The sequence below is a fragment of the Bison bison genome, unplaced genomic scaffold (assembly GCF_000754665.1).
Source record: "Bison bison bison isolate TAMUID 2011002044 unplaced genomic scaffold, Bison_UMD1.0 scf7180017864093, whole genome shotgun sequence".
In the NCBI taxonomy this organism is placed as follows: Eukaryota; Metazoa; Chordata; class Mammalia; order Artiodactyla; family Bovidae; genus Bison; species Bison bison.
Genome location: NW_011494665.1, coordinates 1,353,574 through 1,371,897, shown reverse-complemented (window position 1 = coordinate 1,371,897; position 18,324 = coordinate 1,353,574). Strand labels below are relative to the sequence as shown.

Below are 18,324 nucleotides of genomic sequence, written 5' to 3'. Positions count from 1 at the left end.
TGGCTCCATCCCTTCATTCTTTCTGGAGTTACTTCTCCACTGATCTCCAGTAGCATATTGGGCACCTACTGACCTGGGGAGTTTCTCTTTCAGTATCATATGATACATGTGTGTATATACATATATGTATATACACACACACATAATGAAATATTAGTCAACCATTAAAAAGAATGAAATAAAGCCATTTGCTGTAACATGAACAGACCTGGAGTATCATACTGAGTGAAGTAAGTTAGAGAAGGAGAAATATCATATGACATGCCTTATATTTGGAATGTAAAAAGAAATGATACAAATGAACTTACTTACAAAACAGAAAGAGACTCACAGACTTTAAAAAGAAACTCATGGTTGCTGCGGGGTAAGGGATAGTGAAGGAATTTGGGAAGGTCATGTATACACTGCTATATTTAAGATGGATAACCAACGAAAACCTATTGTACAGCACATGGAACTCTGTTCAATGTTATGTGCCAGCCTGGATGGGTGGGGACTTTGGGGGAGAATGGATACATGCATATGTATGGCTGAGTCCCTTCACTGTTTACCTGAAACTATCTCAACATTGGTAACTGGCTGTACCCCAATACAAAAGGTTTTTGGTGTTACAAAAAAATCAATAAAAATAAAACTGAGAAAAAAAGAACTCTAAGAAACCTTGAAAATGTTCTCAAAAAAATAAAAATGGTAAATATGTGAGGTGACAGAAGTATTCATTAACTTCAAGGGTGAAATCCTTTTGTAATACATAATGTATATCAAATCATCACGCTGTGCACTTTCAACGTTTTAGAACCTTGTCTATCAATTAGAACTCAACAAAGTCGGGGGGGAGGAACTCTTGAGATTTCTGTTGTGGTTATATTACGGTATTTATTATAATGGAATATGACTGAATAGTCATTGGAAGGATTGATGCTGAAGCTGAAACTCCAATACTTTGGCCACCTGATGCAAGAAACTGACTCATTGGAAGAGACCCTGATGCTGGGAAAGACTGAAGGTAGGAGGAGAAGGGGATGACAGAGGATGAGATGGTTGGATGGCATCACCGACTTGATGGATGTGAGTTTGAGCAAGCTCCAGGAGCTGGTGAAGGACAAGGAAGCCTGGCGTGCTGCAGTCCATGGGGTCGCAAAGAGTCGGACATGACTGAGCGACTGAACTGACTGAATTGATGACTGCTACCCCCGACTTTTAGGCATTGGTTAGTATACCTAGCCTTTTTCACTAAATTGCACGTTACCTGAAGGTCTAGCTTTCAGGTGGATCCAAAGCTCTCTAGTTAGGTAATGCTGTTAAGGTAAAGCACAGGACTAATTAAAGGCTATGAGTCCTTGGGTTTTGCTTTGTTCCACCCACGGCACAAACCATACCCAGACATCTAGCCAGTACCTAATGATAGTAGGCTGCTGCTCAGAAAGGATAACAACAAAGTATGGATGAACTCTGCAAACTCAACACAAATATAGGGGGAAAAATTAAAGCTTCTACTTTCTGGATGGGACAACAGAAGTGCTAATTCATGTGAAAAGGGCAGTACACACTTTTGACACGCCAGGGCATTACCACAGGTGCTTCATGGTTTGCTCAATTAATGCCCTGGAGACTAACGAAGGTTCATTAACTTTTACTATTGTTCTGTTAATGAAAAGCAGAAGAACAAAAGGGACATACTGGATATTACACTTTGGAGTAGTTTGTATGGCTGGCCACACAGCGTCCTACACACCTCTCCAGCACCACTCACCTGGAGAAGCTGCTATGGATGCCAGATACTGCTTTTTCTCCCTTCCCAAACAGATACAGCTTGGTCTAGAGCTGCACTGCCCCATAAGAAGGAGAATTATTCACTTCACACCCAACACCCCCATGGGGCTCAGCATCCTTATATCAGTAACAACAGGTAGTCAGGGATGAGAAATAGTTAGCCAAAACGTCTCAAAACCTTCTCAGACATACACTTTTCCTCTACTCTAGGTCTCAAGGTCTTTGGTTAGCCTACCATAAGGCTTGAGAAGTGTTAAAGTTAGGCCGAGGCTCAGCCACACATTCCTCCTGTTCTGGGCCATCATCTTCCATGCTGGAGAATCCCTTCTCATCTTGAAACTGAGGGCAAAGGAAAAGTCACTCCAACAGTGACAGGGGAAAATGAAGACTGGTTTACAGGACTTTAATAAATGCTGTCACATAGAAAGAGCTTGCATTGGATCCTTTCTCACTTCTGGGCTCAACCAGTCCAGCACATGGCATAATTTTCATGCCAGAAAAAAACCTTCTCACTTGGCCAACTTGTAATGGTAAAGACAGAGCATGGATAACTCAAAATGATCAGATTATCTTTCAAGAGAGAAATTTATGGAAAAAGAAACTCTAATTAGTTTGTAATCTTTAAGGATACACCATGTGACAGTTGAAAAGGTTATGTAAAAGCTCGTAAGGAAAACTTTACTAAGATATGGATATTCAAAGTTTATTAGTTACCAAAATTCTCCTGTCACTATATTCTCTCCTGGGTGAACTGAAAGGAGAATGGCTTGGTCAGACCACTGTTCTGGAGAGAGAGGCCCAAAGGATAGAGCTTGCTGGGGAATTCACCTTTAGTGTCCAAAGTTCTCATTCAAAAATCACTACTCACAGTTTCAAACGACTCTTCCATCAGTTCATTCATGTCCTTTTCTGCAAAAAAGCCAAAGAGTATGTTGCTGGCACACACTTATTTCATTTTGCAATAGTGGGAATTCCAGGAAAACAAAGAAAGTTATTTTTAGCAAGGCTTTTGACAAAATCCTCAAATGTATTAATATCCATCATTCATTCATTCATTGAGAAACATTTATTGAACAACAACAATATGCTTTAATCCCTATTCTAGATGCTCAGATATATGACAGAAACTCTCGCGAATGAAGCTTAAATTCTAGTGGGAAAACAAACAAAAACATAAGCTAGGCATTTTTTTTTAAATTTATTATTTGTGGTCACCCTGGTCTTCGTTGCTGTGTGCAGACTTCCTCTAGTTGTGGAGAACAGAGGGTGCTCTCCAGTTTGTGGGGGCCTGGGCTTCTCATTGCAGTGGCTTCCCCTGTTGCAGAGCACAGGCTTGAGGGAACCGGCTCAGCAGCTGTGGCACATGAGCTTGGTTGCCCCCATGCATGCGGAATCTTCCCGCACCAGGGATTGAATCCATGTCCCCGTATCGGTAAGTGGATTCTTGACCACTGGACCACCAGGGAAGTCCTAGATGACTTTATGAGATAAATTCATAGTCTGCTGGCCTATCCTACTGAATGGAGTCAAGAGAGAAGTCTTCAGTAATGTGTCAAAGGACTCCATCTTTATCTTTGGACCAGCAATGCCATTAACAACTGAAAACACCTAGAAAACACACTTTTCAAATCTGTAAATGACACAAAGCTGGAAGGGATCACCAAACCAACCAATGACAGATTCGAAATTCTAAGTTTTCTCAAATTAATTGGATGAAACGGAATAGGGATAAACAAGTCATACATTTAGGATTTTCAAAAATCAGTTTCTTAAGTGCACAAAAAGGTAACATGGCTTAAAAACAATCTGAAAAAGGTCTCAATTTTTTTTGGTTGGCCTTCAGATCAATTCTAGAGGACTGTGATCATTTCTATAAAAGCCCTTCTTAAGAGGGCATTAAAAAGCTAATATCCAAACATTTATGAGGATGTGAATCAACTGGAACTCTAAAAAGAATATAAAAGACCTTTGGGAAAATGTCTGGCAATTTCTCAGAATATACAGCTACTATATGACCAACGATTCCTCCCCTGGAGAGCTGACCAAAGGAAATGAAATATTTGTTCACAAAACTAACAAGAGAACAAAAACACAATGGAATATTACTCAGCCATAAGAAGGAACACATTTGAGTCAGTTCTAATGAGGTGAATGAACCTAGAGCCTATTACACAGAGTGAAGTAAGTCAGAAAGAGAAAGATAAATATCATATACTAATGCATATATATGGAATCTAGAAAGATGGTACTGATGAATTTATTTGCAGGGCAGCAATGGAGAAACAGACATAGAGAACAGACTTATAGACATGAGGAGAGGGTGAGACGTATGGAGAGAGTAACATGGAAACTTACATTACCATATGTAAAATTGATAACCAAAGGGAATTTTCTGTAAGTCTCAGGGAACTCAAACAGGGGCTCTGCATCGACCTAAAGGGGTCGGATGGGGAGGCAGATGGGAGGGAGGTTCAAGAGGGAGGGAACAAATATATACCTATGGCTGATTCATGTTGAGGTCAGACAGAAAACAACAAGGTTCTGTAAAGCAATTACCCTTCAATTAAAAAAATTTTTTTTAATTTTAAAAATAACAAGAGAGTTCAGAGCTATCTTTATTCAAGACAGCCAGAAATTAGAAAGAATCAGGTGTCCATCAACAACTAGGGATTGATGAAAAATAAACAAATTGGTATATTTCTACACTGGAATCCAACTCAGCAATAAAAAGGAAGAAATTAAATAATACAAGCAATACACATGAATCTCAGAAACATGCTAAGTGAAAGAAGCCTTACACAACACAACACATAGTACATGATTCCATTTACATGAGGTTTTAAAACAGGCAAACACCTAATCTGTGATAGAAAAAAACAGAAGAGTGGTTGTACCTGGGAGATTGGTCAGGGGACTGATCTCGAGGGGCCAGTAGGTATTTTTGGGATGATAAATATCCATCTTGTTAGGGGTTTCACTCATCAAACCTCGCTGAAGATTTCTATGCAATAATGTGTATGCTGCTGCTGCTGCTGCTGCTGCTAAGTCACTTCAGTCGTGTCCGACTCTGTGCGACCCCATAGATGGCAGCCCACCAGGCTCCGCCGTCCCTGGGATTCTCCAGGCAAGAACACTGGAGTGGGTTGCCATTTCCTTCTCCAGCGCATGCAAGTGAAAAGTGAAAGTGAAGTCGCTCAGTCGTGTCCAACTCTTCGCGACCCCATGGACTGCAGCCTACCAGGCTCCTCCGCCCATGGGATTTTCCAGGCAAGAGTACTGGAGTGGGGTGTCAATGCCTTCTCCGAATAATGTGTATAAACATACCTAAAAAGAAAAACTGTAAACAAATATTCAGTTCTAATTCATGATGCACGTGGGCTAAGTCGCTTCAGTCGTGTCTGATTCTTTGCGAACTGACGGATTGCGGCCCGCTAGGTTTCTCTTTCCATGGGATTCTCCAGGCAAGAATAATGGAATGGGTTGCCATTCCCTTCTCCAGGGGATCTTACCGACTGAAGGATTGAACCTGTGGTATCTTATGTCTCTTGCATGGGCAGGTGGGTTCTTTACCACAAGCACCACCTGGGAAGCTCCTAATTCATGATATGCATGATGAAATGTTTAGATATCTACAACTCACTATGAAATGCTTAAAAAAAAAAAGATTAGGAGATGGATAGAGAAATAAGTGAAGCGCTGCATAATTAATACATGAAAACTATAGAAAGTAGGTGGTGAGAATATGGGTGTCCACTGTACAATTCTTTCAACTTTTCCACATGTTTGAAAAGTTTCATAATAAAATGTAATAAGGGAGAAATTTTCTTAAAAACAAAGGCTAGAATCCAGAAGAAGGTTAACTTGGGGGTTGAAGCGTGGAAAGTCTGAAATGTAGGGAACTGAAGAAACTTGGTATGTTTAGCGTACTAAAGAAAAAAATGTAGGAAAAGAAACATACTATGCACATTTGGGGGTAAATTATATTCTTAGCAACAATGGACAAAAAGAGAAATATAAAAGATAGGTTCAGGTTCAATAAGGAAAACGTTAACTGAGGAGGTGTTTGAGAGTAGGACACGCTATCTGCAGAATCAGTGAACTCCCTGTCACCCCAGTTCCCCAAACAGATTGAAAGGCCACATCAAAGAGGCCATGAAAATGCTTACGTGGGAAGAAAACATATGTAACCACAGAAGGCTTTCCAAACTCTGTGATTGCATACTGTAGTAAAACGTGATCTCTTGCAGTTCTTGAGTATTCTTCATCAAGTTTAGCACAATAGCACAGACCTTGAATAATAACCATGGGACCCATACGAAGTGCCTCTAGTGATGCTGGAAGGGCTCCCGAGAAGCACAGTCATGACATTACAAGAGAACACTGAATTGCTTGATAGGTACCAGAGACTGCGGTCTACAGCTGTGATTTCCTACCATTTCAAGATACACAAAGCTAGTTTAAGGACCTTTGTAAGAAAGAAAAGGAAATTCATGAAGCCATAGGTGAAGCTATGCAAGCAGGTGCAAAAACCTAGAGCTTTCTGCAAAATACTTTTTTATCTCATGTTGAGAATGCAACTTTTATGTGGGTGGAGGATTGCTATAAGAAAGACATACCTATCTGACACAATTTGAGAAACAGCAAAGTCATTATACAATTTAAAGCAAAAGGAAGGTGAAGGACATAAGGCTAGAGAATTTAATGCCAACAAAGGATAGTTTGATAATTTTAGAAAGAGGTTTGGCTTAAAAACTGTCAAGATAACAAGAGAAGCAGCCTCTGCTCATGCAGAGGCAGCAGGCAAGTTCCCAGATGGCATTAAGAAAATCATTGAGGAGAAGGAGTATCTGCCTAATTGGTTTTAATGCAGACAAAAATGCCCTAATCTGGAGGAGGGGGGAAAAAAGCCACAAAAGACATTAATTAGTAAGAAAGAGAAGCAAGCACCAGGATTTAAGGCAGGAAGGGAGAGACTAAGTCTACTGTTCTGTGAAAATGCAGTCAGGTTTATGACCAGGACTGCCCTTCTCTATTAAGCTGCTCACCCCAGAGCCTTGAAGGGAAAAGATAAAACAGGAGCTACCAGTCTTTGGATATTTAAAAAAAAAAAAAAAAAGAAGGCCCTTTCTCTGGATTGGTTCCATCAGTGCTTTGTCCCTGAAGTCAGGAAATACCTTGTTTTTTAAGCTTCTTTTCATATCGGACAGTGCCCCTGGCAACCCAGAACCCCATGGATTCAACACTGAAGGCATCTAAGTGGTCTACTTGCCTCCAAAGCTGTCTCCAATTCAGCCTTTAGATCAGGGGTTATAAGGACCTTACACATGATATTCTCACCAGTATACAAGTGCCCCTATGGAGAGAACATCATGTAAGTCTGGAGGAAGGATTACGCTATTGAAGATGCCAACACCGTTAGGGAAAAAGCCAAGAAAGCCATCAAACCTGCAACAATAACTCCCCACTGGAGAAAACCGTGTTCAGAACTCATGCATGAATTCACAGGATTTACGACAGAGCCAATCAAGGAAATCAGGAAAGAGATTGTGAATATGGCCCCAAAAGATGGGGGTGAAAAGATTCAAGTTTTGGATCTTAAAGAAATTCAAGAGCTAACAGACCCCACACTAGAGGAATTAACAGAAGATGACTTGATGGTGATGAGTGCTTCCAGACCAATGCCAATGAGCACCAATATAAGACAATCTGGCAGAAGAGTTCTGATTATTCAAGACTGCTTTTGATTTCTTTTACATGAAGCCTTCATGATATAGACTCTGAAACCAGAGCATATGGTGGGACAGGGATTGGTACCACACAGAAACATTTCAGAGAAATGAAAAGGCAAAAAAGTCAGACAAAAATTACAATGTATTTCCACAATGTCACACTCTCTGCTTCCTCATCCGCCTCCACCACCTCTTCTGTCTCACCACCCCTGCAACGGCAAGACCAACCCCTCTTCTTTCTTCTCTTCCTCCTCAGCTGACTCAATGTGAAGACAAGGAGGATAAAGGCCTTTTTCATGATCCACTTCTACTTAATGAACAGTAAATAGTCACCATGCCAACAGTTAATAAACTTATCTGTTGTGTATATATGTGTCTTTATGTGAAAATCTAATAACTGTATGGCAAGAACTGTATGAGATGTTTCTGTGTCATCATCATTATCATTGCCTAACATCATGTGCAAGACTTATACTAAAATGCATAGCCTACCCTTACATAAAGTGATATTTAATATAAAATTAACAATGTGTTAGCTTTATTACTGACTTATAACTTTGCTTTCAAAGAGTTATATTACTCTGCAGTATGCCTCTCTCTTGTAATCAGAGAAACCTTGTATCAGCCTCTCATATTTTAAAAAATGTAACAATGTTTACAATCCTGTACATGAATATTGACTAAATGTTACTTTTGTTCAGTCATTAAGTCATGTCTGACTCTTTGAAACCCAGGGACTGCAGCACACCAGGTCTCCCTGTCCTCTGCTATCTCCCAGAGTTTGCTAAAATTCACGTCCACTGAGTGGTGATGCTATCTACCCATGCCATCCTCTGCTGTCCCTTTCTTCTTGTGCCTTCAGTTTTTCCAAGCATCAGGGTCTTTTCCAAAGAGCTGGCTCTTTGCATCAGGAGGCCAAAGTACTGAAGCTTCAGCTTCAGCAACAGACCTTCCAATGAATATTCAGGGTCGATTTCCTTTAAGATTGACTGGGTTGATCTCCTTGCCATCCAGGAGAATCTCAAGAGTCTTCTTTAGCACCACAGTTCGAAAGCATCAATTCTTCAATGCCCACTCTTCTTTATGGTCCAACTCGCACAAACATACATGACCACTGAAAACACCATAGCCTTGACTAGACAAACCTTTGTTGGCAAAGCAATGTCTCTGCTTTTTAATATGCTGTCCAGGTTTGTCACAGCTTTGCTTTCAAGGAGCAAGCATCTTTTAATTTCATAGCTGCAGTCACCGTCCGCAGTGATTTTGGAGCCCAGGAAAATAAAATCTGTCACTGCTTCCACTTTTCCCCCTTCTGTTTGCCATGAAGTGATGAGACCTGATGCCATGATCTTAGTTTTTTTAAGGACTATAATATTGTATGCCATAAAATTTCTGTAACAATTCATTCATCTATAGGCCAAGGTACCATGAAGCAATCCTATCAATTATACTAGGCTACCATCAAGCCGTCATAGCGTTGCTTCTTCATTATCAATGCATGAATCCTTATACCAGTAAATAAATATGAATTTCTTTATCACATCATCATTATTCATGTTCAGTTGACACGTATGCCTACACTGTTCTGTATCATATAAGATAATATTAATATAATGACAGATGATTTATCCTGTAAACAGACAACATAAACTTACAATATCAATAAATACAGTATTATAAATGTATTTTGTCTTCCTTATGATTTTAATAACATTTTCTTTTCTCTAGTTTACTTTATTGCAAGAATCCTCCAGCCTTTTCTTTCTTTACTTTTTGTTTGATTCTTGGTACTTTCCTTTCAATGCTTCCTTTAACCTTAACTGTCATAACATACCAAAATAAGTGGAAGACCTTCATAAAGAAAACGGCATGCTAATCTCAAAAATTACATGAAAGATGAACTAAAGCAACAGAACAAAACGTAAGTCCTAAAAGACTGTGCTCACATAATGCTCTTTGGACAAAGACCTGCATGGTTTAGGTACATAATGAACACTTTGGCATACTGACAAAGCTTTCTGCGTGACCTTGTCACCAGCCCACCTTTCACCCTCGCCACATGGTGGACGCTCTCCCAGGACAGGGGATATACATCAACAGTTCCTGAAACATGTTATCCATTATTGGCAAACCAGCAATGGAATAATTTTTTAAAACATGACTCAAGCCAAGTTATCTGTTTCCCATATCTCCAATCTTGCTCTCTTTACCCACCAAATCAATAAATTAAACTGGCATTAAATCAAAGTGATGTTTCTAGAATCCAAGTCAGTTCCTAGTGATTTCCTGCTTAAAACTCATTGAGCTCTCCTTTTTGACAGATCAAAAATCAAATCTAAGATTCTCCAAGACCTGAACACTGCTTAACTTGTCTATCATCACTCACTCAGACAACTAAATCAAACTACTTACTATTTTCGAAACATATGTATTGTTGTCTCATAATTTCATGGTCTGCAGACATTCTTCTATTTGCAATATCCTTCTCTGACCCCATTCGCCAAAAATGTCTTATTGCTCCTTCTAAACTAAGATGAAACACCTCATTTTGTGAATCATTCCCTAAGCCATAGTATACATAGGACACTATATACCCTTTTCTAGGCCGCCAGGGTACCTTATACACAAGCTATTATTATAGCACTTAGCACTTTGTACTGTAGCTGTTCCTGTCTGTATCCCCCTACTAAGTTGACATCCTACAGGCAGAGGCCATGTCTTACTCATTTCAGTACAATCGCTGCCAAATACTGGACTCAATACGTGACTGTGGGATGTATAAATGAGTAACTGAAAGGATTCCTGAATATATATGTAAATTTAAAGAATTATAGAAATAAATGGTAGAGGAAATGTAAATGTCTTAATCTAAGTGGGCTACAAGCTTCACCCTCAAAAAGCTGCAAAGTAAACAAAAAGTAGCTGTGGAAAAGTCAAGAGCATGACTCATAATAAACACAGACTCACTGGTGATTCTTACTGCCTGGTCAGTGCAGAAATCCTTTGCATCTGGTTCATCAAGTTCTTCCAGGAAATTACACTCTGGATGGTCATCATTTGCCTCCTCTAGGAAAAGAAAATGTTTCAGACACTTTTTCCCAACTGTGAACGCATACCTCTAAAGACTATTTAAGGTGTTCAGCACCGTAAGAATCTATTCCAATACAGCACACTTATTCTGAAGATTCTATTTTTTATTTATTTTTTGACCATGCTGCAAGGCTTGCAATATCTTAGTTCCCTGACTAGGAATTGAACCCAGGCCCACAGCAGGGAAAGCAAAGATTTCTAACCAGTGGAACGCCAGAGAACTCCCTATTCTGCAGTTTTTACACAACTTAGTCTTTCTTTTTTTCATTTCCCATAGCTGATTCATCTCACCTATTCTCCTTGCTCACCTAAGTTCCTTCCTTCCTTCGAACAAGTCCCTCCCAACATGAAGCCTACACAACCCATTGGACCAATCTCATCCATTGAGGGCAGAAGCCAAAAGGAAGAAGGAACACAACACTAGACCCTGGGAAAAGGAGACCTCAAATACAGTAACTTACCAAAAAATGAAAAGACAGAGAAATATTGTGCAAATGAAGGAACAAAGTAAAAACTCACAAGACCAAATAAATGAAGAGGAAATAGCCAAACTACCCGAAAAAAGAATTCAGAGAGATGATAGTAAAGATGATCCAAAACCTCGAAAACAGAATGGAAAAAATGACAGAATCAACACATTTAACAAGGACCTAGAAGAAATTAAAAATAAACAGGGACAGACAACACAATTACTGAAATTAAAAATACTCTAGAAAAAAATCAATACTCATATAATTAAGGTAGAAAACAGATAAGTGAGCTAGAAGATAGAATGGTGGAAATAACTGCTGAAAAGCAGAATAAAGGAAAAAGAATGAAAAAAATTGAGGATAGTCTCAGAGAGCTCTGGAACAACACTAAACACAACAGCATTCGAATTATAGGGGTCTCAGAAGAAGAGGAGAAAAAGGGTCTGTGAAATTTTTTGAAGAGATTATAGTTGAAAACTTTCCTAACATGGGAAAAGAAATAATCAAGTCCAAGAAGCACAGAGAATCTCATTCACGATAAACCCAAGGAGAAATGCTCCAAGACACATATTAATCTGCTGCTGCTGCTGCTAAGTCACTTTAGTCGTGTCCGACTCTGTGCGACCCCATAGATGGCAGCCCATCAGGCTCCCCCGTCCCTGGGATTCTCCAGGCAAGAACACTGGAGTGGGTTGCCATTTCCTTCTCCAATGCATGAAAGTGAAAAGTGAAAGGGAAGTCACTCAGTCGTGTCCAACTCTTAGCGACCCCATGGACTACGGCCTACCAGGCTCCTCCATCCATGGGATTTTCCAGGCAAGAGTACTGGAGTGGGGTGCCATTGCCTTCTCCAACATACTAATCAAACTAACAAAAAATAAAAACAAAGCAAAAATATTAAAAGCAGCAAGTGAAAAGCAATAAGTAAATTGGAGAAGGAGTTCATCAAGGCTGTATATTGTCACCCGGCTTATTTAACTTATAGGCAGAGTATATCATGCAAAACGCTTGGCTGGATAACTCACAAACTGAAATCAAGACTACCCCGAGAAAGATCAACAACCTCAGATATGCAGATAATGCCACTCTAATGGCAGAAAGCAGAGGAACTAAACAGCCTCTTGGTAAGGGTGAAAGAAAAGAGTGAAAAAGCCTGGCTTAAAACTCAACATTCAAAAAACAAAGATCGTGGCATCAAGTCCCATCACTTCATGGCAAATAGATGGGGAAAATGTGGAAATAGTGACAGATTTTATTTTCATGGGCTCCAAAATCACTGCAGATGGTGACTGCAGCCATGAAATTAAAAGATGCTCCTTGGAAGAAAAGCGATGACAAACCTAGAAAGCATATTAAAAAATAGAGACATTACTTTGCCAACAAAGGTCTGTATAGTTAAAGCTACGGTTTTTCCAGTAGTCATGTATGGATGTGAAAGTTGGACCATGAAGAAAGCTGGGACCAAAGAATTGATGCTTTCGAATGGTGGTGCTAGAGAAGACTCTTGAGAGACCCTTGGACAGCAAGGAGATCAAACTAGTCAATCCTGAGGGAAATCAATCCTGAAAATTCACTGGAAGAACTGATGCTGAAGCTGAAGCTGCAATACTTGGACCACATTGGAAAAGACCCTGATGCTGGGAAAGATTGACGGCAGGAGGACAAGGGGGCGACTGAGGATGAAATGGTTGGATGGCATCACTGACTCACTGACATCACCAACTCATGTTTACTCAACATGAGTTTGAGTAAACTCCAGGAGATAGTGAAGGTCAGGGAAGCCTGACATGCTGCAGTCTGTGGGGTCACAAATAGTGGGACACGACTTAGCCACTGAACAACAACAACACACAAGGGAAACCCCATACGACTAACAGCCGATTTTTCAGCAGAAACTCTGCAGCCAGAAGGGAATGGCAGGCTGTATCTGAAGTACTGAATGTGAAAAACCTACAATCAAGATTACCCTACCTGGCAAGGATCTCATTCAATATTGATGGAGAAATCAAAAACTTTACAGACAAGTAAAAGTTAAAAGAGAATTTAGCACCGCCACACCAGCTTTACAACAAATGTCCCCTTTAGGGACTACTATGGACAGAAAACACAAGAGAAGGAAAAGACCTACAAAAACAAATCCAAAACAATTAAGAAAATGTCAATAGGAACATATATATCAATAATTACTTTAAATGTAAATGGATAAAACATTCCAACCAAAAGACACAGACTCCTGAATGGATACAGGAACAAGACCCATATACATGCTATCTACAAGAGACACTCTTCAGACCTAGAGACACATATAGACTGAGAGGATGGAAAAAGACATTCCATAGCGATTCTTATATAAGATAAACTAGACCTTAAAATAAAGAATATTACAAGAGATAAGGAAGGACACTATATAATGATCAAGAGATCAATCCAAGAAGTAATTCGCTTACTGCCAGGCCAACAGCTTCAAATTGGTAACATGAAAATAATTAGCTGAAAACTGTAAAAGCCAACTAATTGTAAGCTGAAATCTAAGTTAATCATTTTTAGAAGGCAAAGAAAAGAGAAAAAAATACTCAAGGAGAAATTAGGGTATGTAAATCAATTTTAAAAGAACAATTAAAATTCTGCAAGAATAAACACCAATCCAGAGAAAGGTTGAATCACTAACACCTGCAGCCTAGAAACATAATTTAACAGTGTGTATCGATTGTAACACAATGCTGATACTTCAAAATAACCTAATGTTATTCTGCTTTTTTCACCACATAATCATGATCAAAAAACCAAAATGTTACTTAAACAAAAGCAAAACAACAAAAAGAATAGGCACTAAATTATAACAGCAATTACTCTGGGGCTTCCTTGGTAGCTCAGCTGGTAAAGAATTCGCCTGCTAATGCAGGAGACACTGATTCGATTCCTGGATGGGGAAGATCCCCTGGAGAAGGGATAGGCTACCCACTCCAGTATTCTTGGGCTTCCCTGATGGCTCAGCTGGGAAAGAATCCACCTGCAATGCGGAAGACCTGGGTTTGATCCCAGGGTTGGGAAGATCCCCTGGAGAAGGGAACAGCTACCCACTCCAGTATTTCTAGCCTGGAGAATTCCATGGACTATCCAGGGGGTTGCAAAGAGTCAGACACGACTGAGCAACTTTCACTTTCACTCTGAGTAGTAAGATTATGAGTGATTTTTATTTTTTTCTTTCAATTTTTCAATATTTTCCAAAATGCACATATATGAATTTTCAATCTTTCTTCTTTCTTCCTTTCTGCTTTTTATGTGACATTTCTATTTGGTCAAAAAAAGTTACTTTTGGTGGGGGCAGGTGGTGATAAAAGGGAGTTAAAATGTACTTCTTTTACTGGTATTATTTGTTTAGTCACTAAGCTGTGTCCAACTCTTTTGCAACCCCATGGATTGTAGCCTACCAGGCTCCTCTGTCCATGGCATTTCCCAGGCAAAAATACTGGAGTGGGTTGCCATATCCTTCTCCAGGAGATCTTTCTGACCCAGGGTCCGAATCTGCATCTCCTGCACTGGCAAGCAGATTTCTTTTTACCACAGAGCCACTGAGATGGTGGTATTACTTGTACATACAGCCAACAGAAGTATTACAAGGTGGGAGAATCAACTTTCAATTATCCAGATTAATGAGGGGTAGTAGTATTACTGATAATATTAAAACAAAAATGTTTATCTACATTTGATATTTTTTATTTTATTTCTCTATTCTTGGATATTAACTGACAATTAAACCCCCTTGAGCCCCTACTTAATTTTACATTCCATCTCTAGCACTTTAATTCTGCATTTTCTTCCATTCCTTCTGGTCTTCATGTCACAAACACACCACAGCCCAGGAGAAAATTTAAGTCATGTGGTTGCAAGACTAGCTATTTCCCTTTCCACTCCACTGCACAAATTATCACTGGGACTTTCATCCTTCCCTCTTTAATTTCATCATTTGATTTCCTTTTCTCAAAATCCTCCTAAATCTACTCTCAAAGATCAACCTTTAAATGTAATATTTTTCTCAGGTTATCAATGTATCTCCTTTGTCACTAAGTTTTAAATAAAGTACCTGTACTTAAAACTCTCCTGCCTCCTTGACTTTCACTATTATTGATACCTATCAAGTTTTCCCTTCTCTATCATTTTCTACCATGTTCCTTTCCATGAGAAGAACCACAATCAAAACTTTTTTAGTTCTACCTCTTACCAAACTTCAATCTCAGTTTTCTCTTTTTCCTTGATGGCCCCAATGTCACCTCACACTCCCCATATCTAAAGCTGAACTCATTTTAACCCCTCAAATACCTCCCCACGAAGGAATGCTTCACCATCCCCCAACTCAGATAAATTAAATGTTATCAGTCTCTGAGTAATATTAATTCTTTCTTTCTAATGTCTCTAAGACATACCCTTTCTTCTCTATCCTTACCACCAACATCCTACATCAATACTTTACAAGGTCTCAAAGGCATAACAGCATGACTCTGTATAGTAATCTGAATTTATCCTTTCTATTTGAAACCCTGTTATGCTCCCATACAAACACAGCACTTTTACATGTTTGTAGAAAATGCTATTCTATTTCCACTCCTTTACCCTAAACCATCAAATTCTATCAATCCACCAAGATCCAGTTTCAAAAATCCTAATTACTTGTACCTCACTTCCATTCAATCACATATTGTCCTAAACTGCACCAAAAGAGTTAGGCGCTTGTGTCTTCTCTTCCCAACTAGATTACAAGCGTTCTGAGGTCAGAAGTATGCCTTCTGCTCCTTTTATTTATTAGTGAGCGATAACCTTCAGGAAAAGTTCAAATATTCAAGCATAAAAAACAAAGCCCATCACAATCTAAACACAATCTAACACTCTGACGTCATCTTTCACTACCTCTCCTGCCTCTGCTCAGACTGTTCTTAAGCTAAGATACTCCATGCCACCATTCCATCAGATCACAATTCATCCTTCAGGTTCTAAGGCTCATGGCATCTCTGGAGAGCCTTACCAAATGACATAGGCAGTACTCTCTCCCTTATAGCTGCTGCCCCTCCTCAAGGCCCACTTCATAAACAGGCACCAAATATCAATAGGCCATACACAGTTCATCCCTACAGAAATGATGAAAAGATAAAAAGGAAGGAAAGAGGGCTTCCCTGGTGGTCCAGGGGTTAAGAATCCACTTTGCAATGCAAGGGACACCGGTTCCTGATCCCTTCTCTAGGAAGATCCCTCAAGCCGCGTGGCAATTAAACCTGTGTGCTATAGCTACTGAGCCAGTACACCTAGAGCCCATGCTCCACAGTAAGAGAAGCCACTGCAGTGAGAAGCCTGCACGTGACAATGAGAATAGGCCCCACTCTCTGCAACTAGAGAAAGCCCGTGTGCAGCAGCACAGACACACCACAACCAAACGAATAAATAAACCTTAAAAAAAAAAAAGAAAAGAATACAGAAGATGATCAAGGAAATGGGAGGGGAGAAGAAAGTTTCTACCCATTCATAATGTTCAGTGCTGACCCTTACAAAGACCAAGGCTCCAGCTCCAAACCCAGCTAGCCTCCCCTTTCAGAAATGCTATTTTGTAAAGGCACTGCAGAGAGTGCAATGACAAGTGCACAGGCAATGGCAAGCTGGTACTAACAAGGTAAATGTAAGCCAAAGATCTTCCATGTCTTACCTCCTTCTTCCTTGACTTCTTCACTAGGCTCTTCTGAAAAAGGCTCCTTAGCGATAGGATGATCGCCTCTGTCTTCTTGAGTAACTGACCCAGGTCTGAGTGTAATTTTCTTCCCTCTCCTTGAGCTAGTGGCCTGGAGTTTTCCTTTACCAATGTGTGTATTTACAGGCTGGGAAGACTCCAAGGAAGCTAGGGTGATTTCCTGAGAGATGGCCACATCCACAGCTTCCAGAACTGCTACATTTGTGTCCTCAGTGAGCATCCTAGAGCTCAAAGATGGGTCCTCCATACCAAGCTGAATTCCTGCAGCCTGCACTTCAAGGTCAGCTGCTCTGCCATGACTTGGACTCCAGGACAGGGACACTGACCCCAGGTCTTTAACTGACCCCAGGTCAGATTCTGGTTTCCCAGCTGCCTGCAGGTCTAAGTCATCTTCCTCCTGGTTGCCCTGGTGCTGTGGGGACTCTGTCAGTGTAGTTCTTCTCTTCTTACAGGGCAACATTTTCCAAGTCCCACTTTTGTTCCATCCTGAAAGGATAAAGGCAAATTCTTATCACTTTCCTATTAATTAATGGTAATAAATATCCTCAGATATACTTTTCGGAGAAGGCAATGGCACCCCACTCCAGCACTCTTGCCTGGAAAATCCCATGGACGGAGGAGCCTGGTAGGCTGCAGTGCATGGGGTTGCGAAGAGTCAGACACGACTGAGCGACTTCACTTTCACTTTTCACTTTCATGCATTGGAGAAGGAAATGGCAACCCACTCCACTGTTCTTACCTAGAGAATCCCAGGGATGGTGGAGCCTGGTGGGCTGCTGTTTATGGGGGCACACAGAGTTGGACACAACTGAAGGGACTTAGCAGCAGCAGCAGATATACTTTTACTTATTCAAGTTCAAACATGAACACTGTACTTTATACCAAATACAATCTCCCATCTAGAGCCAGACATCCTGGAATGTGAAGTCAAGTGGGCATTAGAGAGCATCACTACAAACAAAGGTAGTGGAGGTGATGGAATTCCAGCTGAGCTATTTCATATCCTGAAAGATGATGCTGTGAAAGTGCTGCACTCAATATGCCAGCAAATTTGGAAAACTCAGCAGTGGCCACAGGACTGGAAAAGGTCAGTTTTCATTCCAATCCCAAAGAAAGGCAATGCCAAAGAATGCTCAAACTACCGCACAATTGCAGTCATCTCACATGCTAGTCAAGCAACGCTCAAAATTCTCCAAGCCAGGCTTCAGCAATACGTGAACCGTAAACTTCCTCAGGTTCAAGCTGGTTTTACAAAAGGCAGAGGAACCAGAGATCAAATTGCCAACATCCGCTGGATCATGGAAAAAGCAAGAGAGTTCCAGAAAAACATCTATTTCTGGTTTATTTGACTATGCCAAAGCCTTGGACTGTGTGGATCACAATAAACTGTGGAAAATTCTTCAAGAGATGGGAATACCAGACCACCTGATCTGCCTCTTGAGAAATCAGTATGCAGGTCAGGAAGCAACAGTTAGAACTGGACATGGAACAACAGACTGGTTCCAAATAGGAAAAGGAGTACGTCAAG

The 18,324-nt window shown here is 40.3% G+C and overlaps 2 protein-coding genes across 2 annotated transcripts in view; one reads left to right on the top strand and one right to left on the bottom strand.

Annotated features, from left to right (window-relative positions):
* SYT11 (synaptotagmin XI) overlaps nt 1-18,324 on the top strand; it is a 78,159-nt gene that overhangs the window by 34,113 nt on the left and 25,722 nt on the right. The window lies entirely within an intron of this gene.
* The window catches only part of LOC104987467 (GON-4-like protein), a 39,817-nt gene that overhangs the window by 16,935 nt on the left and 4,558 nt on the right, over nt 1-18,324 (bottom strand). The window contains 2 exon segments of the mRNA XM_010838428.1: nt 10,470-10,568; nt 16,755-17,282. Of these exon segments, the coding sequence (XP_010836730.1) occupies nt 10,470-10,568; nt 16,755-17,256 (601 nt within the window). The 5' untranslated portion in view covers nt 17,257-17,282.